The 22,572-nt window shown below is 35.9% G+C and overlaps 1 protein-coding gene across 1 annotated transcript; it reads right to left on the bottom strand.

The window, feature by feature from the left end:
- Positions 1 to 1,358: 1,358 nt before the first annotated feature.
- On the bottom strand, positions 1,359 to 22,555 carry SERINC3 (serine incorporator 3). The gene is made up of 10 exons (XM_031951563.1): positions 22,376 to 22,555; positions 15,188 to 15,349; positions 13,791 to 13,981; positions 10,670 to 10,749; positions 10,106 to 10,243; positions 9,121 to 9,290; positions 6,168 to 6,258; positions 5,583 to 5,766; positions 4,618 to 4,845; positions 1,359 to 2,311 (listed from the first exon to the last, which is right to left on the bottom strand). The coding sequence occupies exons 1-10, from the start codon at positions 22,412 to 22,414 to the stop codon at positions 2,176 to 2,178; spliced, it is 1,419 nt and encodes a 472-aa protein (XP_031807423.1). The 5' UTR covers positions 22,415 to 22,555; the 3' UTR covers positions 1,359 to 2,175.
- Between the last annotated feature and the right edge of the window lie 17 nt (positions 22,556 to 22,572).

Raw genomic sequence — 22,572 nt, 5'->3', positions numbered from 1 at the left:
TTTCTAAAAAACAATTTGGACCATGTCACTCCTCCTCTTAACTGCAGCAATAGTACCTTCTTACCTCTAAGAACAAATACAAAATTCCTCTGTTTAGCATTTATAGGTCTTTTATCACTTGCCCTCAATCCCTCTTCCGGTGTTATTAATTCTGCCCCAGTCACACCCTCTCCAATCCAGGCAAACTGATTATCTTGCTGTTCATCACACATACAACATTCCATATCCTATGCTGGTGCTTTTGCAAAGGCCAGGCTTCATACCTGGAAGATATATCCTCAATGCTATCTCTTAGAATCCCCATTTCTCTTCAAACTCAGCCCACATGCCACCTCTTTTCTTGAGGCCCCCACCTCATTGTCAATAGTTTCCCTCCAGACACCTCATAGTAATTATCTGTATATTTACATATGTACATGTCATCTCTCCCAAATGAATGTAAAGTGCTCAAAGGCAGGTATGGTTTCATTTTTGGTTTTGTATCCCGAATGTGAAGGCACATTAATAAATATGTATTAATTCAAGGTTCAGCTTACGCTCAACATCCATAGGTCTACGACTGCTTTAGCCAGTATGTTTCTGTCTGAATTCCCATAGCAAACACTGTTTGGGCCGCTCATCCTCCAGAACAAGGTCATATTATTCTGCACATAGCAAGCATTCAATGTTATGTATTCTACTATTCAATTATAATTCCCTGATGCTGAAATACAGCACAATCTATTTCTCTGTATCATCCTTAACAGCAGTGCACTTTCAGTCATTTTCAGTCGTGTCTCTTTATGACCCAACTGGGGATCTTTTTGGCAAAGATACTGGAGTGGTTTGCCATTTCCTTTTCTAGCTCATTAATACAGATAAGGAAACTTAGACAAACAGGGTTAAGTGATTTGCTGAGAGGGTCACACTGCCAGTAAGTGACTGAGACAGATTTGAACTGAGGAAGATCAATCTTCTTGACTTCAGGCCCAGTGCTCTATTCACTGAACAACCTCACTTTCTCATACCCAGTACTACATACAGGCTGAGAGTTCCTATGTGTTATTTTGAGTTATTTCATTAGCATAGTTAGACTTTTCCCAGATGCAATTAAATCCATCGCATCTTCTAATCCTACGACTTTGGCATCTATTTCCCACAAATCTTCCACAAGAGAAGGTGAATTCCTTTTTTGCTTAATGTCTTGCAGGTACCAGAGTTCATCTCAAGAGGCTCATCTGTTAGCTCTCATTCCTCCTATGAGTAGCTGAACATCTTTCTCATGCGTGTTTAAAATATAATCATCAATATGACTCCAAATTATGCCAAACCTGCTGATAAGGAAATGGCCCTGTTTAAGGAAGACCCTGTAAAATTTCTTTAAAATCTTGATATTTTTAATCAAATGTTACAGTGCAAATGGCTGAAGCGCTGACAGAAAAGTTTACGTGCATTTTTGCTTTACACATTTTTCTTCCGATGTGGAAATTACACTGGATATAAGGAGCAATATTCCAGGTTAATTTTCCACTTACATTAAATCTTGAAAGCATTCACTGAAATCATCATATTTGGCAAAGCCACAGACTGAGATCAAGCAGCATCATATTATTATAGTGTAAAAATGTATGAATCTGAAAATAACTTCTAAGTGACAGAAGCAAGAGATGTACTGTTCTGAGAGCCCTGCCTTGGGCAAGAGTGTAAGGGCTTCCTCCCTCAGGAAAGAGCAAGTACATCCTTTAAACCTGCACACTGGAATGTAAGAAAATACAAGAGAAAAGGTTTCTATTGACCAAAGCATTTGTGAAGTAGGATATTCTTCTTTGTTTTCTAAAGGTATTTCAAGTTGTATATATTGAGAAAGGTTTCTAACCCTTCATGTTTTTCTATTAAACAATTTAAATTTAAGCTGCAGGAGCCTATAGATTTTTTTTTCAGAATTCTCTTCACAGCACAGCTGTAGTTCCTTTTTAAAAATGCAATAAGATTCACCTTGTACTTTGTGTTACAAATAAGCGTAATATATCAAAAGGAAAAGTTTAGATCCTGCTTCAAAGCATTATTCATCTAGTAACCTTGGGTATACCTGGATAGAGCCAAACTTTTGGGAAGTGTTCACTTAATATTTTAGTTGAAGCGAAATACATGGATGTTGGCTCTTGGCACAAAAACTGTGTGATGACTCCTGAAGGCTCAACTGAAGTCTCTGTTGGTGAGGATAAGGGGTGCCATGAGGGTCCAGAGATAAAGGATGAGGCAAAACCAGCTGGAAACGATTTTTACCCACACGGGCCACTTGTGGATCACTGTCTGGAACTCTACATCAGGTCTACAAAGAGAAGAGGGTATTAAGGCAATATTTACCTTACTTCCCAGGACTCTTGACTGCTGCCTGAATCCCTGACATATTTAGGAAGTGGATACCATTATCTGATTAGGAATCATTTAAACAAGAAATCCTGGTTGAAAGCAAACTCAAAATAAGTACAGTTCCTAAGGTTGCCATCACAGCCAAGACAGACTGCTATTTGTGCTCTTGGGCTTGTTCTCTTTGTTCCTCTTCATGAAGAAGCGGACATCTTCCTGGGGAAGTTTAGCCATTTCTTCATAACTATGTGGTCCTTGGGAAAAGTTTTTCAGATACCCAAATTCCCCTACCATGAACTTTGTGAACCAGTCAAACAGAACTAGGGACAAACTACAAAATGTCCCTGGCTTGCTTTGTTTCTGCCTTTGCTTGGAATAGTCTTTACTATCTTTACTATTTTTTCCTAAATTCCAGCTCAAATACCATATGCTCTTGTTCTGGTCAGGAAAATAGTGATCCTTCTTTTCACAGGCCAAGAACAGATCTTAGTTTGCACCACTTTTATGAATCTAAATTTCATTTTGTATTACAAAGAGAGGCAGCTGTAGTATGGTATGTTGTGCAGTCTTGTCAAACACAAATGGAAACTGATCCCTGCACTCCACATACTACCTTAATAAACTACATTATCTAAGTAATATTTGTTCTAACTTTACTAATTTGGTTAAACATTTTCCTAGCACATTTTAATTTGGTTCAGATTGCACTTGGAGTGAGTTTGACTTCTCTGGTGCAGTAGATAAAAATCTGGCCTCAGAGGCTGGAAGATCCAAGCTAGAAAGTTCCCTATTCCAGAGAAATCACAATCCTTTGTATTACAAAGAAGTACAAAGACATTTGTATTATAAATGTGCCTCTCTAGTATCAGCCAGTTAAAACTGCCTGCTCCTGAGAAGTGGGGCCATGTCTTTGATAATATAGCTACTTTCCCAAGAACATGGTACCTTATAGGTAGTAGAAACTACCTATAAGTTAAATACTTATTTGACTCAAAGTCAAATACACAACACAGTATAAGGGATTCGTGAATTTGACAGCAATTTCAACTAGATAATCTCTAAAGTGCTTTCTGTGGAATAACATAGCCAAGACTATACTGATTAGAAATGAGATTTACATTAACAGATAGACATAGATAAGACAAGAATGCAACCGGATAAATTAGACTGGTAGTTATATGGCAACTGTGCATGGGGAAATGGTTGAGGCATAACCATTAAGAAAATGTTATATTAGATTATGCTTGCCTGAGTTATACTTAATCAAAATGCTGGAACACAGAATAGTAAAGTAAAGATAGCAGGGACTGTTTCCAAGCATACAGAGTCCTCTTTGTCAGGAACCAGGCACCCCAATGGTAGCCAGCTAGTGATATGGAGGTATCTTTGAGACAGCATGCACAAATGAGTAAAGGTAGTTTGGTAAGCTAGCATTCTGAAACTTGGTTTGTGTCTGTTCTGATTTTTCCCTCCTAAGATGTATCTAGGCAAAATTTAGCAGTGCTAATTTGATAACTTTCAATTTCCAAGATTTTGTATTAACGAAAAGACTCCATGCAGTATCACTGATACTGCCAGTAATAAGTCTCCAGTAGCTAAAAAGCAATCAACTAAGACCAATGTTTTAGCATCAATGTCAGAGATAGTCACAGCATTTGGATCTTTAGACCCAACCATTACTAACTGTATGACTTTGAAAACAAGTCACTTAATTTTTGCCATCATTTGTTAATTTACTAAGTGGAACTGAAGAGGTGGCACTGCACAGTAGATTAATAACTGGCCTTGAAATCCAGAAGATCTAAGTGCCAGTCCTACTTCTTTTTTTATAACTTTTTTTGGTGAGGCAATTGGAGGTTAAGTGACTTGCCCAGTGTCACACAGCTGGGAATTGTTAAATGTCTGAGACCAATTTTGAACTCGGGTCCTCCTAACTTCAGGGCTGGTGCTCTATCCACTGTACTATCCAGATGCCCTCAGTCCTGCCTCTGCTATAAGCTAGCTGTGTGATCTTGGCCTGGTCATCTCAGGGTCCCAAGACCAGATAATAGTTGCCATTTTGCTTTGACAGAGATAGTTTCTTATACTAATAAAATCACAGGGCTGGTACAAAATGAATAATAAAGTTAGGACACATGCTACCTATTTCTTCATATGAATATGAAGATTAAATGACATTATAAAAAAGCAGTTTATAAACCACCAGTCACTATATTGTCAGTAATTATAATAATTCGTGAGATCTAAAATTGATTTTTTGGCTTATACCTTTGCCAGTTGGTCAAGGTCATCATGATATACAAAGAGGCCAGGAACATCATCAGGTGGAAGGCAGAGTAACTGTATTGCACCCCATCTTTCTCATTGTCCACAGCTCGCCGTGGCTGTCCATCCTCAACATCTTTGGGACTATTTGAGGAAGTATCATCCAGTATCACACTATCACTCCCAGACAAAGTCAGCTTGTTTACTTGACTATTGTTAGAAGAACGGATGCTGCAAATGAATTTCCACAAAGAAAAATCAGAAAGGAGATATGACTTAATTGTCATTATCTGATGGTTTGGAATTTCTTAACTCTTGCCTACTTTATTGTTTTGTTATTGTTTTTTTTTTTACAGTTGTTGTTAGTTGCCACAAGACCACTTGAATCAGGTAGTATATGCTTTAATATATACAACTACTGCTATCCATAATATATTAGAGAAGCAAGGAAAATGCAATCTACCTCCTAAACTACCTCCCTGGCTGATTTATTCCTCCTGTTTCATTCAAACTGGGAATGTTTCAAATGAATAGTTAACATTCTCTATTGACAAAGCTTATTATTATAATAACAGGCTTATGAAGTTGGGTCAGTATTATAAGAACCCAGGTATTCTTAAAGATACTACCCTTGTACTTCCCTTTAGAAAGGACAGCTGAGGGTGTTCACTGTGTTATTTTGGGGATGCTACTAAATGTAGAGATCCCATTATTATAGATGATGTCTCTCACTCTCCTTCTGAGTGTGAAGCTAACTTAGAAAGCTGTGATATCATGGCCAGAATATGGACACCTGGGTTCTCTTTAAGCCTTTGCCATTACTGGCATGTGATATGAATCATTTCAGGCTTTGAGACATCAAGGTTTCTCACTTTGACAACAGAGAAAACTACTCTAAGTTTGCTATGAAGATCAAATCAAATAATCTGTGGAGGCACTATTTAAGTGTGCTGTGTTCATAAACTCACGTGGAATATAGAAGGCAAAGGACAAAGATCATAAGTCCAAAAAAATTCTCTGAATCTAGCCACCGCCTGTTCTGTGACAATGGAGGACCAATGGTAGACACTGAAACAGTTGTGTTCCAAGGAGTCAAGGTGGGTGTGGTTATCTGTGTGACGATGCTCAATAAGCTTGGGTTACAGGTTCGATCTGAAAGTAGGAGATATACAAATGTAGAGCTGTACCATACCTTCAAATATCATCTAGAAATAGTTTATTTTGCGTGTGTTTTATTTCTAATTTTCATCTAAAACCAATATGATAAAACTCTAAATTTTCATTTCAATAAGCATAGATTTTTTTTTAAATTAAATTAAATTAAATTTTTTTATTATAACTTTTTATTTACAAGGTATATGCATGGGTAATTTTACAGCATTGACAATTGCCAAACCTTTTGTTCAAATTTTTCCCCTCCTTGCTCCCACCCCCTCCTCCAGATGGCAGGTTGACCAATACATGTTAAATATGTTAAAGTATAAATTAAATACAATATAAGTATACATGTCCAAACAATTATTTAAGCATAGATATTATTAACTAACTCTTACCAGGTTCATTGGACATGGCTGACCATGTGAGGTATATGGTATAAAGTGTAATAATTGAGGACTGGAGAAGGCCAGAGCGAGGCTGAAATTCCTGTTTAATAAAAAGAGAGGGGAAATTATACACATACACACACACACACACACACACACATACACACATATTAAAATTGCTAACATTTATGTAGTACTTTACAAATGTTTACAGGTGAGTATCAGAAACTGACTCTTGACTCTTGTGTTCAATGTTTTTTCTACTATAGTAGGCTCTCTTTCCAAAACAAAATCTTATTACATTTTAAAGACTGCTTAACTTTTTATCAATTTCTTGACTTAAATATTATCAGTTTAGTGGTTTTGTATTTTGCTTGAGAACTTTAAAAATAAGAATTTTTCGTTTCAAATGGAAATTAATACAAACTACTAAGTCAAGGAAAAAGAGTAAATGCTCTTAGTAACTGCCCCAACCACACACAGATTCTGCTGATACTGTTGAGCCCTGGAAATTAGGCCATAGGTCCTCCCCCTCCCCCTCCCCCTTTGCAATTAGGTCTGGGAAAATTGAGTTTAGAAGAGAGTTCTAAACCTTGAAACTCCAAACCTCCCTCCCCTTTTTTTTTTTACATACCATTGTGTCACAATGAAGGATAGCAAAGAAAAACATCATCCAAATGTCCAATTCCCTATTTCTATCCTCACCAGGATGATCCCTCCCTCCCCTCAGGATTTTGAGTATTGTCCCACACACTTCACTATCCTTGACAAGACAAGGAGTTATGCTTTCTTATCTTGCTTCCTATCCTGTTAAGGTTTAAGTTATGTTCTCATCTTAGAAGGCTTGTCCTTCCCTGGAATTATATCTCCTATCCTCCTAAAGTCCTTGCCTCCCTCATCTGCCTTTGTTTCCCTGTTCTGTCTTTGAAGTGTTTCCCAAAAGATAACAACAGCTGCAAGATGTTAAGCTAATTGCTTATGAGCTTTTGTATTCTGCTTGCAAATCCTAGTTAGCTAAAACACTATAAGCGCTATGCCTCACTTTCTCTGGTACCATATGCTTTGGAAACATATTTCCATGTGGGTCAGCTGACTTATTAAACTCTCCACTTTAAAATTAAAGCAGTCTCCACCTGCCTCAGTTTCTTTGGTACTACAGTACCACTTATATACCTCTCACAAAACTGTAAAAGGCATGATCTTATTATATAAGATGAACTATAATTATTACATAAATGTGAACTATATAATGACAGCATGGTAACTGGGTACCTTAAACTGGTCTTAGATTGCAAAGTTTCAATTATTAGAAGTATGCATCATTGTAGTATGGCTTCCACTTAAGAAAGGTAAGGCCCTGATCATGTTATGACTATATGACTATGACACTTTAGTACATTATTAAAACATTCTGAATTTCTAACAAATAGTATGTTATTTGAATAGGAGTTGGAAGACATGGATTCTAGCCTGGACTCTGCTACTAACTTGCTGTATGACCTTGGTTTACATCATTTCACCATTTTTAGTTTTGGTTTCCTGTTTGGTAATATTAAACTGGTTTAGATATTTATAGTTCTTTCCAACTATTATGACTCAAATAAACCTATTAAAATGGCATGTAAAGACAAAATTCAAAATAATAATTTGTGTTCTTTAAAGAACACCAATTTATGAGGTAAGAAAAATCAGCAGGTTTTTTTTTCTCTAAAAAGCTGTAATAATTTTAAACCTTTGGGATTTTAATGATTCATAAAGGACCACCCAGAAAAATGTATAGAACTTTAAGGAAAAAAACCTTAGAGGACAAGTCCAGATCTCCAGTTTTACAAAAAAAGAAACTATGAGAGAGGAGAGCAAGAGCAGAGAGTGAACCAAGTCTAAACAAAAGGAACTTATGAGACTTGATTTATGGTCCCCAATTCCTCAAGAAATTCTAATAACTAATCTAAATTACTAATATGTCCACAACCAAGCTCTGGCTCTTGGTTATCTTTTAGCATACAAATTTTCCTTCTTTCAATTAGTCTACTGTTAACTCTCCAAAAATAACTTTGAAGTATAAATCTCAAGAAACCTAGCTTTGAAATGTAATCATCTTTAGTATATTTCTACTTTCCTTATGTAAGAACCTATCTACCCTCCAAGGGCTGAGAGGACGGGAAATGACACAGAGATTCCATCTTAGACCATCCATTGTGATGGTTCTTCCTGCCTCCTTCACTCACTATGATCAAGCCTGCTCCCAAGATGCTCCAGAGAGCTAGTCCAGACACTATGTTTTGGCGCCTAAACAGGAAACACTTTATCATGGATTTCAAGTCTGAGCTTAAGAACATAATAAAAATCTTGGTTTTGCTTCCTAGATGTTTGCACACCGATGATTCTGTCTAATAGTAGTACCTATCAGCAAAATTTTTCCTACAATGTTAACATATAAAACTGCAAAAAACAGTAATAATGAAATGATTATTAAAAAAAATTAAAACAAGGTTGTGGAGTCCAGGTTAAGAACTCTTGATCTAATGCAATGTATGCAATGGTGGGATCCCTTCTACAACATTTCTGATATGAGATTTAGTCTGCCTAAATCATACAGGGATTGGGAATTCATTTCCAAAGCAGATTATTTGAAACCATATGGACAAAATATATTTATACAAACCTACAAATAATTCTCTTTTATTTTTACCTTAAGAGACTGAACAGTTTTTAGAGCTAAAAAAGATCTTAAACAAATATCCAAGCACAACCCTAATTCAGAGAGCAGTTAGCCAAAGAGAAATGACTTATCCAAGGTGAAACAAAGTTGGTGGATCCCAGCAGGGATTAGAATCTAGGCTTTCTGAAACTTTAAAAAAAATTCAAGGTATTTAAATCATAGGTTTTTTTTTTTTTTTTAATGAACTATTAACAAAAAAGCACTTCAATAGGAAATTTTAAGAAAAAAAAATGTCAGTACCTGAATTTTGGGAAGGATTGAGACAATGGACACCACAATGCAAAAAATCAAATTTAAACTGATGAATAACTTGTTTTCAGTGCAGGCATCAGCTTTGGTGTAAAATACAAACAAGAGCACCACACCAATGAAGGACAGGATATAGCAGAAGCTCGTACATGACAGTAAAACTACAAAACAGAAAATTAATATTAACTTCCACAATTTGCAGCAGAAACTAGTAGGATTTAGGAAAGGATCTTTTTCTTTCCCCTATGCATAAACTGATGAATGCTTTCATTTTTTATATAATCAATGATTACAAATTGAAACATAAGAAGGCCCAAGGTTATAAGAACATGTTACTTTGCTCAAATTCATCAAGCACCTAAAACCATACACTAGATCATTCTGTCATTCTGATTTCTTGGGCTGGAAAAGCAGACGTTTAACAGTCCATTTGAATTATTACCTGTAGGAAGACCTGTATTTGAGATAAACAAATAGTTTAAGGCATTGCAATCTCCCCTAATGGCTTGAGTTTGAATCTCCTCTGACAAAATTGGTGTTTTTCTGTCACTATATTTATCTATTAAAGTTCGTTACTTTCTTTTTTAAAAAAATGATTATTAGCATTCTTTTCTTTTTAAATTTTGAATTCCAAATTCTCTGCCTTCCTCTCCCCTTACCACCAAATAAGAATGTAAACAATAAAGTCAATTATATATATTAAATTATGTGAAACCTATTTCCATGTTAGCCATATTTCAGGGAATCTATAAAATGAGTTAGGAAAGTCTCTTCCAGTTTTAACCTTCTATGTTCCAAAGTCCCTTCTAGCTTAACATTCTGAAAATTCAATTGAGATTTGGTTGAACTAGGAAATTAATAATAGTTCTAAGAAATCCAAACTTTTCATCAATAGTTTTTACACATTTGAAACTAATGAGATTTTACAAACTTGATGGTTGGCACATACTCTAATAATGTCAGTTCAGACACCTACCTGCATACCAGCATCTAGCATTTCCTTCTTCCATTCGATTAACCCAATTCTCATTACAAGAGTGGGCAAAATCCACTAACAGTATCAACTGTATGAGGATGTACAGGAAGGCCCCACACATTCCAGTATAATACCACACTACAAAAAAAAGGAGGAGAGTTCTTTAGTTCACATTATAGGCTAAGACGTGACAATCAAAATGATTTCAAATCCAATGTACATGTTAAAGAAAATCAGGGAGTTCTTTGGCTGTTTTGATTCTTATTTAACCTATACCAGAAATCCATACATATCATTCAAGATATGTTAACGATATCAAATTACAACAACAACAAGAACCTAAAAATAAAGGTATTGGAATTCTTATGCTATGTGTTGTGTTATTAACTCATCCATATTACAAAGTACTTCTAATAAACATAGTATTTAAAACATGGCAAGGAAAGAGCAAACTAGACTGTTTCCAGGCCATTTGCTATCAATATCTATAAAAACCTAGCCTCCATTTATTTCACAAATGTTATAAACTTATTACTATGGTATTTTATAATTTGGAAATCATACCTGTGCTAAATGGACCCTCGGGAATGTAAAAAGATCCAACCATTAGACCAACAATGGCAACAATTTTGAAGAACCAGAACCTATTAAAATATAAAAATGTTTCTCTGAAATGTTCTTATCCTCATGTAAAAACAGCTAAAAAGCAGAAACACAGTGCCTAGTTAAATAAAGCATTGACAAAAGGACTGATTTCAACTGGATTTTCTATACTTATTTATTCCTTTTAAATCTAAAGACAAACGTGACCATAAATAACACGTCATTATTTTCCATTGTTTGATAAATGAAGTTTTCAATTTTTACCAATTTTGTACTTAAATCATAATTCTCCAATATTTCAGGGATCTGGGATTTTATCAGTGTGGATACACTTTGGACTAGTGCAAATCAGAACCTCTTACAACCTTACTATAGTATTAGTCACACTATTTCACAGCAAACTTCTGGTCTTAAGACTATAGTTCATAAAACAAAAAATCTGGAGGATGTTAATGACCTATTGAAACAGACTTTTATAGCTAGAAGGATTCTTACAGATTATATTAAGAAATGAATCTCAACTATTTCTAGCCATATGAAAAGATGCTCCAAATCATTATTGATCAGAGAAATGCAAATTAAGACAACTCTGAGTTACCACTACAGATGTCTCAAATTGGCTAGGATGACAGGAAAAGATAATGATGAATGTTGAAGGGGATTATGAGAAAACTAGGACACTGATACATTGTTGGTGGAACTGTGAGTGGATCCAACCATTCTGGAGAGCAATTTGGAACTATGCTCAAAAAGTTATCAAACTGTACATACCCTTTGATCCACTATTACTACTGTGTTTATATCCCAAAGAGATCTTAAAGAAGGGAAAGGGACACGTATATGCAAAAATGTTTGTGGCAGGTCTTTTTGTGGTGTCTAGAAGCTGGAAAATGAATGGATACCCGTCAATTGGAGAATGGCTGAGTAAATTGCGGTATATGAATGTTATGGAATATTATTGTTCTGTAAAAAATGACCAGCAAGATGATTTCAGAAAGGCCTGGAGAGACTTACATGAACTGATGCTAAGTGAAATGAGCAGAACTAGGAAATCATTATACACTTCAACAACAATACTATATGATGATCAATTCAGATGGATGTGGCCCACTTCAACAATGAGATGAACCAAATCAGTTCCAATGGTCCAGTAATGAAAAGAACCAGCTACACCCAGCAAAAGAACTCTGGGAGATAAGTGTGTACCACAACATAGCATTTCTACTCCGTTACTGTCCACTTGCATTTTTCTTTTCCTTCTCAGGTTATTTTTACCTTATTTCTAAATCCAATTTTTCTTGTGCAGCAAGATAATTGTATAAATGTGTATACACATATTGTATTTACCATATACTTTAACTTATTTAACATGTATTGGTCTACCTGCCATCTAGGGGAAGGGATGAAGGAAAGGAAGGGAAATGTTGCAACAGAAGGTTTTGTAAGGGTCAATGCTGAAAAAAATTATCCATGCATATGTCTTATAAATAAAAAGCCAAAAAAAAAAAAAAAAAAAGAAAGAAAGAAACACTCCCTTAGGGCTATGAGTCAAGTCAAGTACGCCTGGGTCTTAACCCTGAATCTGCTACTTATATCATTTTAGGCAAGTCCTTTTCTCATTGCTAAATTTCCAGTCTCCTCATCCACAAAATGAAGGGCTTGGAAATTACTGCTAAAGTCCCAGCTAAAAAAAAGTTTATGATCCTAGAAATACTAGTATTAAAGAAATAACATGTGTTTGAAAAAAGAAGATTTATTAGAATTCACTATTCATTTACGTGTAGCTGCAAGGTGAGTTACCAATAAAGGAGAAAAAGACATGATTCAAGCAGATGTTATATACTCAAAATTAATATGGGCAGATATTTATGGTTCCTACATGCATAATATTACAGATAAGGAAAGACAGTTTTCTTATGGAAGTAAACTCAAAAATGGAACATAGCACATAAATTCATGGAGTCAATGCCTGACTCCAAATCTTGAAGAAGCACCGAACCTTAAAAGTTGTAATTTTTAAACAAAAACTTTAGTATTTTTTTGTTAAACCTCTCACAACAGTTTTAGTTACCGTTTAACAGTTTCCCTATTACACTCTCTTACAGAAAACAAAATAAACAGAGTTTAAGATCTATTTCCTATTTTTCTATGGTAGCAAATGTCATTGGAATAGGAATAGGTAACAGAGAACATAAAAGTACTAGAAACTTTTATAGGTATTTTTCTGAATTTAAAAGATTGGGCTTACAAAAAGATGTTACTTTGGGTCATATGATCCCTTAAAAAGGGTAAAGAGGAAATAGGTAATGCCATAGCTAGGACTCATAAGGGAAAACGTGGGCAGAAACTATGTATACCAAATACAGGTTGGGAATTTGAAAATTAGATCAACCTAGGCAACCAGAAGTTGAGTGGAATTAACATTATGTACAATGATATTGTGGACTAGAGGCATGTAATAAACCATTCCTAGGTTGGGGAATAAGCTAAAACAGAACTGCATGGCATATAGGTAACATAGCCAACACTTACTTACAAGGCAAAAGTAAAACCAAATCCCTATGGCTCTAAAGGATATACAGTTTAATGATGGCACAGATTTGACAAAACTCAGTTAATCAGTTAATCTGTTCCTGTTCTGGTCATTGACTTTTAAATATGCTTTTGATTATCTATGCCCTACTATGATATTTCTGGATTTATTTCATGCTGATAGTCCTGGTATTCAAGATTATTTTCCTTCAGGTACAAAAGTAGTTATGATATGAAATCCAAGGAAGAAACGTGTGACCTGGGAAATACCTCTCAGGTTAACTATTCCCTGACTTTAAAAATGATGATCAAATGATCTCACATACATTATACCAAAGTTATCTAGGCCAAATATCTGTATTTCTCATAGGCTAACACTATAACCACTACATTATATATTATACTAATACAACAATATTACTATTACAATAATATAACACTGTTATATATTATAACAGTATAAAGTTCTAATAGAAACTGGGGTGGTATGAAAAATGTGAGCAGAAAGACAAAGAATATTTGATAAAAATCATTATGGTATCACACGTACCCATTATGCACTGCAGCTCTTGGATCTTTACTACTTTTCACTTTTAACATCAGTAGAAAGAATAGAAAGAAAAAGATAGCTAAGGCAAAGTTGACCCGATAGACAGCTTTATAACCAACCAGGACATCACAAATATCAGTTGTGTCATCATTATTCTTGATTTTAAATCCCCCTTCACAAAATCCAGGAATCTGAAAAAAAAGATATTCCAATGTTATTGTGTACTCCATTTTAAGAAAGCATCATATGAAAACTCAGATTTACAAACTACATGATAGGTGATGATGATTTAACAAAGGGTTCACTATAGGATTCCATTAAGTTATAAGCATCCCTGTACAACTGGAATGAGATTTACTTTATAAGTTTACTTCACATATAACTTTTCGGGGATTTTTGTGTAAAGCAAAGTATGTTTCTACTTTGATTTAACAATGCCTGGTAAGCTATATAGAAATGACACAAATTCTAAAAAGATAGCTTATCAATTAGTCTCTAGAAATAATAAAATAATCCCATTATCGGAGCTCTGGTTTCAGACAAAAATGGGCTCAAAATCCTTTAATTTGTGATGATAGAAGTATCCTGTTTCTATTTCAATACAGAGACTTATCTAAATTCCTTTTTTTTAGCATCATCATGGCATTCATAACTTGAATTTTCTGAATCATATGTGAAGTCTTTGTTTTTGGCAAATTAGTTCTTTTCTATCTAGTGTAGTTGTCTCTCAACTACATACCATATATACTCAACTATATACTTCTAACCCTGGAAGTACTAGGCTTGCTTAGAAGAATAAATTTATATACTTAATGAAATAGAGTGCTTGGATGACCATTTCATTTTAAATTTATACACATTAAAACAGAGTGCTTGGGTGACTATGTCTCAATTTTGTTTCTTTCCTAATAGGATAAAAAGTGTGAATATGTTTACAATCCCAATCTTTCCTCACCTCTGAATTAAAACTTAAGAGCTTCATGATGCCCCTAAAACACATCCCAAAGGAAATATATATACAATTAGACCTACATTTCCCAAACTCATTTGACCAGAGAACATTTTTTGAGGTTTGAAATACATTAGTGGATAATACGAAATGCCTTGAGGAGGAAAGGAGATCAGGGAACTATGAAAGCCAAATAAAGGAAATAACTTTTTTATCTCTCACCCCAAGACATCTCACTAATTTGACATAATTCTCTATTTAATATTTTGAAAAAAATTCTATTAACATCAATATTATCAAATAGAATAGCAGGTTAGGAATATAATTTTGACAATACTAAATTAGAATGCCAACTCACTAGAGATTATGTTTTAAATTTTTCCAAATTTTCCAAAATTTAGAATGATAATAAATTATTAAATTACAGCCCAATGTCAATTCCAAATACCTTTTTCAGCTGTACATCCAATGGTTCTGTCAACATAATAAAAGAAACAGCTGTGCCCAAGAGAAGAATTATGGCATAGATAAGACGAGTCAAAGTTGAATTCTTGGCATTAGGACAGCAACTGCATAGCAAACATGATGCACTGCTGCACAAGCATGGAATCTACAAAGAAAATATAAGAAAACAAAATGTTTTCCTTATACCTTGAGAAACACACACACTATAATATATGTCAAATACAGTGAAACCCCTTTATATTAAATATGAAACCTATATTTTATTAGGTTTTTGTCATATAAATTCCATTTTAATATAACTCAGAGAATAATACAAATCTGTGTAATAACAGGATTATAATGTATTGGGAGTATGTCACAGGTATATTTTTATTAGTTTAAAAAAATCTGTGTTTAGAAGATAATGTGATATCAAGTAAAAAGAGTTCTAAACCTAGAGCCACAAGATTCTCCCATTTACTAGCTATGTGACCATGGGACACAGTTTATTTATTTTTTAAAATGGGGATAACAATGTAAGGAAAGCACTTTGTAAAATGTAAAGTGCTAAAGAAATGCGAACTATTCTCATCTTATTGTGGATTTAATGTAATATAATTTAAGGATTTGGTTTTTTACTTGTTTTTTAATAGACCTTCTAGTTACCCAGAGCTGTTAAATGTATTGCTTTACAAGGAAGAGCAGTTTTGATTTCAATTCATCCAAGGGCCATCAGGATTCAGTACGATCTTACTAGTCAGCCCAAGACTAACAATAAGAGTTCCAGAAAGATGATATAACATGAATCACATATGTTTATCTCAAAAATATAGGCTGACTTGTATGAACTTATCAAACAGCATTCCAAGATCATATTCATTAGATGACAACACAGAGATGCATGGATCCCTGGTCTCCTTTACCTATAGCTCTCAGGAACTCTCAAGTTATGACAGACGCTAAATAACCATCATTGCCTATAGATTATATCTGCCCTGGACTATTATCTGTAACCACATCTCAACCACCACTCAAACCAATAGTGGGCAGAACTAAAAAAAAAAAAAAAAAAAAAAAAAATAGCATGTGTCATGATTGAAATTAAGGTAAACTGAGGTCCACAAAGTTCTAAGACTTTTCAACTTCTTAGGAAAGCATAAATAAAGAGGGTCTCAACCTTCTCTTCAATAGCTAAAATCCCAAGGTAGGGCTTACAGATTGTTTTTATATACAAAAGGAAGAATATCCATTGTAAAAGGTGACACCATAGATGGGGGAAAACAGTAAGATTGGCTGGAGATCTGGTATGGGGCTAGCAACTCCTACTATACCTTGTTGCTGATTGCATTCACCAGCAAAGTTAGTCAGTGGTACATGGATAACAAACTAGACTTTCCTTGAAGGATAGAGATAACTGGCCACACTTTCTTGAAGGATAAGAGATAATCAGTTTCCTTGGACATAAGAACAGACCACTGATTTCTTTTCTTTTTAAATTTTTTTAATAGCCTTTTATTTACAGGTTATATGTATGGGTAACTTTACAGCACTGACAATTGCCAAACCTCTTGTTCCAATTTTTCATCTCTTACCCCTCCCCCCTTCCCCCAGATGGCAGGATGACCAGTAGATGTTAAATATATTAAAATATAAATTAGATACACAATAAGTATATATGACCAAACCGTTATTTTGCTGTACAAAAAGAATCAGACTCTGAAATATTGTACAATTAGCTTGTGAAGGAAATCAAAAATGCAGGTGGGCAAAAATATAGGGATTGGGAATTCAATGTAATGGTTCATAGTCATCTCCCAGAGTTCTTTCACTAGGCATAGCTGGTTCAGTTCATTACTGCTCCATTGGAACTGATTTGGTTGATCTCATTGCAGAGGATGGCCAGGTCCATCAGAATTGGTCATCATATAGTATTGTTGTGGAAGTATATAATGATCTCCTGGCCCTTCTCGTTTCACTCAGCATCAGTTCGTGTAAGTCTCTCCAGGCCTTTCTGAAATCATCCTGCTGCTCATTTCTTACAGAACAATAATATTCCATAATATTCATATACCACAATTTATTCAGCCATTCTCCAACTGATGGGCATCCACTCCGTTTCCAGCCACTACAAAGAGGGATGCCACAAACATTCATGCACATACAGGTCCCTTTCCCTTCTTTATGATCTCTTTGGGATATAAGCCCAGTAGTAACACTGCTGGATCAAATGCACAGTTTGATAACTTTCTGAGCATAATTCCAAATTGCTCTCCAGAATGGTTGGATGCATTCACAGTTCCACCAACAATGTATTAGTGTCCCTGTTTTCCCACATCCCCTCCAACATTCCGCATTATCTTTCCCTGTCATTCTAGCCAATCTGACAGGTGTATAGTGGTATCTCAGCATTGTCTTAATTTGCATTTCTCTGATTAATAATGACTTGGAGAATCTTTTCATATGGCTAGAAATAATTTCAATTTCTTCATCTGAGAATTGCAGACCACTGATTTCAAAGAAAAACTGAATTTCTAAATTTAACTTTGACAATGCATAATTTACAAAAAAGCTGAACTTCTAAACTTAAGTCAAAGATAATAAAATGTGACGTAAGCAAAAACGTCAGCAAAAAACTAATTTGAAAATTAAAATGAGCTAAGAAACAAAATTTCAAGTATGATCAATTTACTTGGCTAACAGTAACCAATAGGTTAATGGCCTCTCTGAATGATCAAAGACTATGAGGTAGGGCTTACCAATCTTCATATAGTTTTGCAAAGTATAAGAGAACAAAGAATAGGAAACACCACACATTGGAAAACAAATATGATTGGTTACAAAGTCTGAAGTATCATAGGTGATTAAAGCAATATCCTGGGCTGTACAAAGGAGCTAGCAACAACCCCTTCTTTCAATTGCAGATTGATTGATAAGAGTCCTAATCTGCTCAGTATATTGAATAAAGATAACAGAGTTCTTGGCATCCTCTTACATTCTGTAAGGTTTGTTAGTAAAATAACAAAATTTTCCTTATTTGTACCTGGTTATGCAAGGTTGTAGAGATGTTATGCATTTATTTGAGTTAATTTATCAGACAACTGAATTTTAAAGTAACTCAGAGAGGGAAAACTGAATTTCTTGATTCATGAATTTCTGAAGTTAACTCAGAGAACAAAGAAATATTGTTCAGGCAGTTACAGAATGAATTAAAATAGAATGTAAATTCAATAATAAAGTAGAATTAATTTGAATTTTTCAGTGGCAATACAAAATAGAATCAATGACAAAATGGAATCAATTTGATCTTCTTACATACCCTAACAAAGTTTGGAAATGTCTCTTTCCTTTTCTAAATTGAGGAAAATTATCAATAAAACTTATTTTCTTTCATTACTGTACACTTTAGGAAGTTGTGTGACAGTCAGAAACTTCAACTTTTCATTGTAGCATAAATAATTTGAATTATCCCAAAACAAATACCTACATTTCACTGAAAAAGTAATTTTCTCTCCTTAAAAATATTTTTGGCCATAGCAACTTATGTAGTTATTCATAAAATGTCACTGTGGTAACCAAGCTATATTATCTAATTTTAATCCTGACTATAATAATTGGTCACAGAAAATATAAATTCTAGCATTTTGCAGATTAAGGAAATAGCAATACTTAATTCATTCCATATGCAATCTCACATTTAGTAGAAAGAATAGTCTTGAAGGGACCCAGGTTCTACCAATTACCATCACCTCAAATATGTGTAGTAATAATCTAGGGCTCAATTTCCTCTCAGTCAAATGAAGTTTCTAAAATTCCCTCCATCTCTAAAATTCCATAATTCTTTGTTGTTTACTTATTCTGCACAATTCTTACACTAACTTTCCACTTTGTGGTATATATGTCTTTGATGAATAAAAGATCTCTCTCTGATTCACACACTCTTACAGTAACTTGATATTCTGATGCATTCCCATAAAGGAATAGTCTATAATTTTAGCCTACAGTGCATAGTCTATAATTTTATTCTAATGACAACCAAAAAGGAATGATTGCCCCTCCAAGTTGGCACTACTGCCTCCCTTACATTTGAATATGTGGTTACTTTAGAACAACAAATGATGACAACAGATATAAGACCCTTGAAAGTGATATGTAAATTATGACTTGCTGTCTTTGGCACTTTCCAGATGGTATCAATTCATAAAGTAGGAATAATAACAGTATCCAATATTTACATAATACTTTTAAGATTTGCAAAGAAAAAAAAATTTGCAGAAGCACTTTACAAATCTCCCAATTACAAAACTATTATTGGCAAAAACAAGTTTGAGGTCACGTCCAAGGAAAAATAAATACTCTCTCTTAGTAAATGCTTAATGACTGAAGTTTGTGGATCTTTCAATAAATAAATTTGGTATCTAATTTTTACAATAACTACAACAAATAAACCACCTAACTTGACCTAAAGAAAAAACTACCATTACTTTCAATAAATAGTTTTAACCGACAAATTAATTACTTAACTGACTAGATCTTCAAAAATGTTATTTTAATTTGATATTATTAATTTTGACTGATAGGATTCCAGCAGCTAACATAGGATTTACATTTAGAATTAAAGAATCACAGAATTTTAGAATGGGCAGGACAGTAAAGATCATTTAATCTATCATCTAATCTACCTAGGGATATAGGAAGGAGATTATCCAAAACTGCACAGCAAATTAGTAGCTGAAGAAGGACAAGAAAAAAAAGTGTACCGACATTAATCCAAAATTCTCTGCATTGTGCTAAGCATTCCTCAAATTAAAGGTTCAAAACTAGAGCTTTATATTATACTGTATCACCAGCAAGTACTGAAATCTTGAATCTTAAAGCAGCATGAAGTTATAAAAGCAAGTCACAGAGTATTCAAATTGCTTGGCAATGAAAGTAGATAAAACTAAACCAATCATTCAACTGTGACTTTTAAGGTCTCAAACCTGGTCATCTGGAGACAAAATTGCTTTGGTGAAAAGTAGGAAAACAAGAATAATTTCCAAATAGTCCAAGATTTAGCTTTGATGAGAAATGTCATCAGAAATGGTAAAGTACAATCTGATTCTCTTCTCCCAATTAAAGTACCTCTTCCCTAAACCAGCAATGCAGCTCAAAGATATTACCTTATTGCTCTTAAAGATACTACATATATATTAGGGGGAGGGGGGGGGAGGAGAAACACAATGGGTTAAGAAATCTTTAAGATCATTTTATCCAACTATTTTTTGGGGGGAGAGAAGGGAGCCTTATAAAGTAACAGATCCAGGAGAGGGAAACTGACTTGCTCAAAATTATTAAACTGGCAACTAAAATCCAATTTTCCTGATTTATAGGCAAATCTATTCATGATGCCTCCTCTTACAGTTACCCACACATATGCATAACATTCCATCTCCAGCCTGTGCATTGGCTATCCTCCAGGCAAGTCCCCTCATGTCTCTCATTCCCTTCTTATCTTTGTATCTCTTAGAATCCCTAGTTTCCTTCAACACTCATCTTAAAGCACCATCTGCTACCAGACAACCTTTCCTTTTCCTTATCAGATGATAAGGTAACTGGGGGAAAAGGAAAGGTTCTCTGGTATTATTTCCCTAGCTAGACAGTAAGCTTTTTGCCTCCTAGCCTCTAAGAGTTTAATAGTTTTTTGATTGAATTAAATAACAATGTAAGTATGGTGCCCTCATCAACAATCTTCACAAAATATCCAACTCAAAAATAAACCAGGATGGAGAGATTTGGGTTGGGAGCAGAATCAGTAGCCACTGTGACTTTGGGATTGGGAAAGGAAAAAGATTCACCACAGGATAACCTACTTATCAGATACATACACACATCAGCCAAAATTAACTCAAGTCAATTAAAAAAAAAAAATCCTCCATTGGATATAAAGCCCTGGGCTAGATTCATCTTTGACACAGCATCAACATTTACAGAATGCTCTCCACGCAAAAATTCTGTACTATTAAAAATTATTTACCTATATTTTACACATAAGGAAACTCGGCGCCAAAGACAAGTTGTCAACAACAATAACAACGTTGTTAAGCGATTACTTGTGTCAGGCCCTCGTGCTAAGGGGATTTGTAACTATCTCACTGGATTCTCACAACCACCCTGGGAAGTAGGTGCTATTATCATCCTCCATCCCTCTTTTACAGAAGAGGAAAATGAGGTAAACATTAGTTAAGCAGTCGGCCAGGGTCACCTAGCTGCCCAAGACTCTCACAGGTCTAGGGCTCCATCCCCTGCACCGCCTGGCTGCCCGAACACAAATCGGAAGCACCACACAGGTAATAGAAGCTTTCGGTACACTAGACCAGACCCAGAGGTGGTGGCTGACACCGCTCCGAAACCAAAGGCAAGTCAGAAAGTTCTTCATCTTTAAAGCGGTTTTAATAACACTAGTGGCACCTCCCCCACTAAGTTCTTTTAAGGCCCCATGTAAGTGTGAATTATTCTTATTTTTTCCTAACTCATTCCTGTTTACCAGCCTTCACACTTTTTTTTTTTTTTTAACTAAGATCCCTACGGCAGATAGCAAGCGGCATCCAATACAAGAATGCTTAATTCGCTTCGCACGACACCTGGGACACTGGACGAGCTTAATACATTCTTGTTCCTTTTCCTCCCATACTGTCACAAGAGGAAATCCAAAGGGACACACGCTAAGGGATCCATAAAGGCCGCTTTCCTCGCCCCCTGCCCCCCATTAAAGATGAGATCTAAAAGACGTAAATAGCAGGCGTTTAAAGGCTCGCTCCTCTCCCCCCCAACCTTTTCCCAGAGAGATGTCAGGAGGAGGAGGAAGCCCGGGCTCTGGGAACTGCGCTCTTCCCCAGGTACCGGGGACAAGAAACAAGCACCCCATCTCCCGGTCTCTCCCCGGTCTCTCCCCGGTCTCTCCCCTTTCCCTTCGCAGGCCCCGGACTCGGCGCGGCGGGGGTGGGAGGGGCGAAAGGCCGAGTAAATAAACAGACCGGAGACTCGGCTTCCGGACAGCGAGACCGGAGAGGGGGTATCCGAGCCGCGAGAAGGCGACGAGCCCGGGGCGGCGACTTCCCTGGCCGGACGCGGCCCGGGCCGCCCCCCGAGGTTCGCAGCCGCGGGTCAGCGGTTGTCCGCCCTCTTCCCGCCGCCGAACGGGCCCCCCACTCACCCAGCTGGCTACGGAAAAGGCGCCCAGCACGGCCCCCATGGCGGCGGCCGGGCCGGACCGCGGTGACGGGTGCGGGGTGGTGTAGCTCCGGCTCCGGCGACGTCGCTAGCGAGGCTCTCCCCTCCGCTCTGCAGCCGCCTCCTCCTCGGAGCCTGGGGGCAACAGTTCCGTGGGACGGAAACCGCGGGCCGCCTCTC

This window comes from Sarcophilus harrisii, chromosome 2 (assembly GCF_902635505.1).
Source record: "Sarcophilus harrisii chromosome 2, mSarHar1.11, whole genome shotgun sequence".
NCBI lineage: Eukaryota > Metazoa > Chordata > Mammalia > Dasyuromorphia > Dasyuridae > Sarcophilus > Sarcophilus harrisii.
Note: the sequence above shows the minus strand (reverse complement) of the source record. Positions and strands in the feature narration are given on the sequence as shown.

Excerpts from the sequence above, each read along its gene's own strand:
- SERINC3 (XM_031951563.1), bottom strand. The coding sequence starts at position 22,414 with ATGGGGGCCGTGCTGGGCGCCTTTTCCGTAGCCAGCTGG. Across the intron at positions 9,291-10,105 it reads TGCTAGATGCTGGTATGCAG|TTTTACTGTCATGTACGAGC; the intron begins GTAGGTGTCTGA and ends TCTGTTTTGTAG. Across the intron at positions 4,846-5,582 it reads CTTTGCCTTCTATATTCCAC|CATCCGTTCTTCTAACAATA; the intron begins GTGAGTTTATGA and ends ATTCATTTGCAG.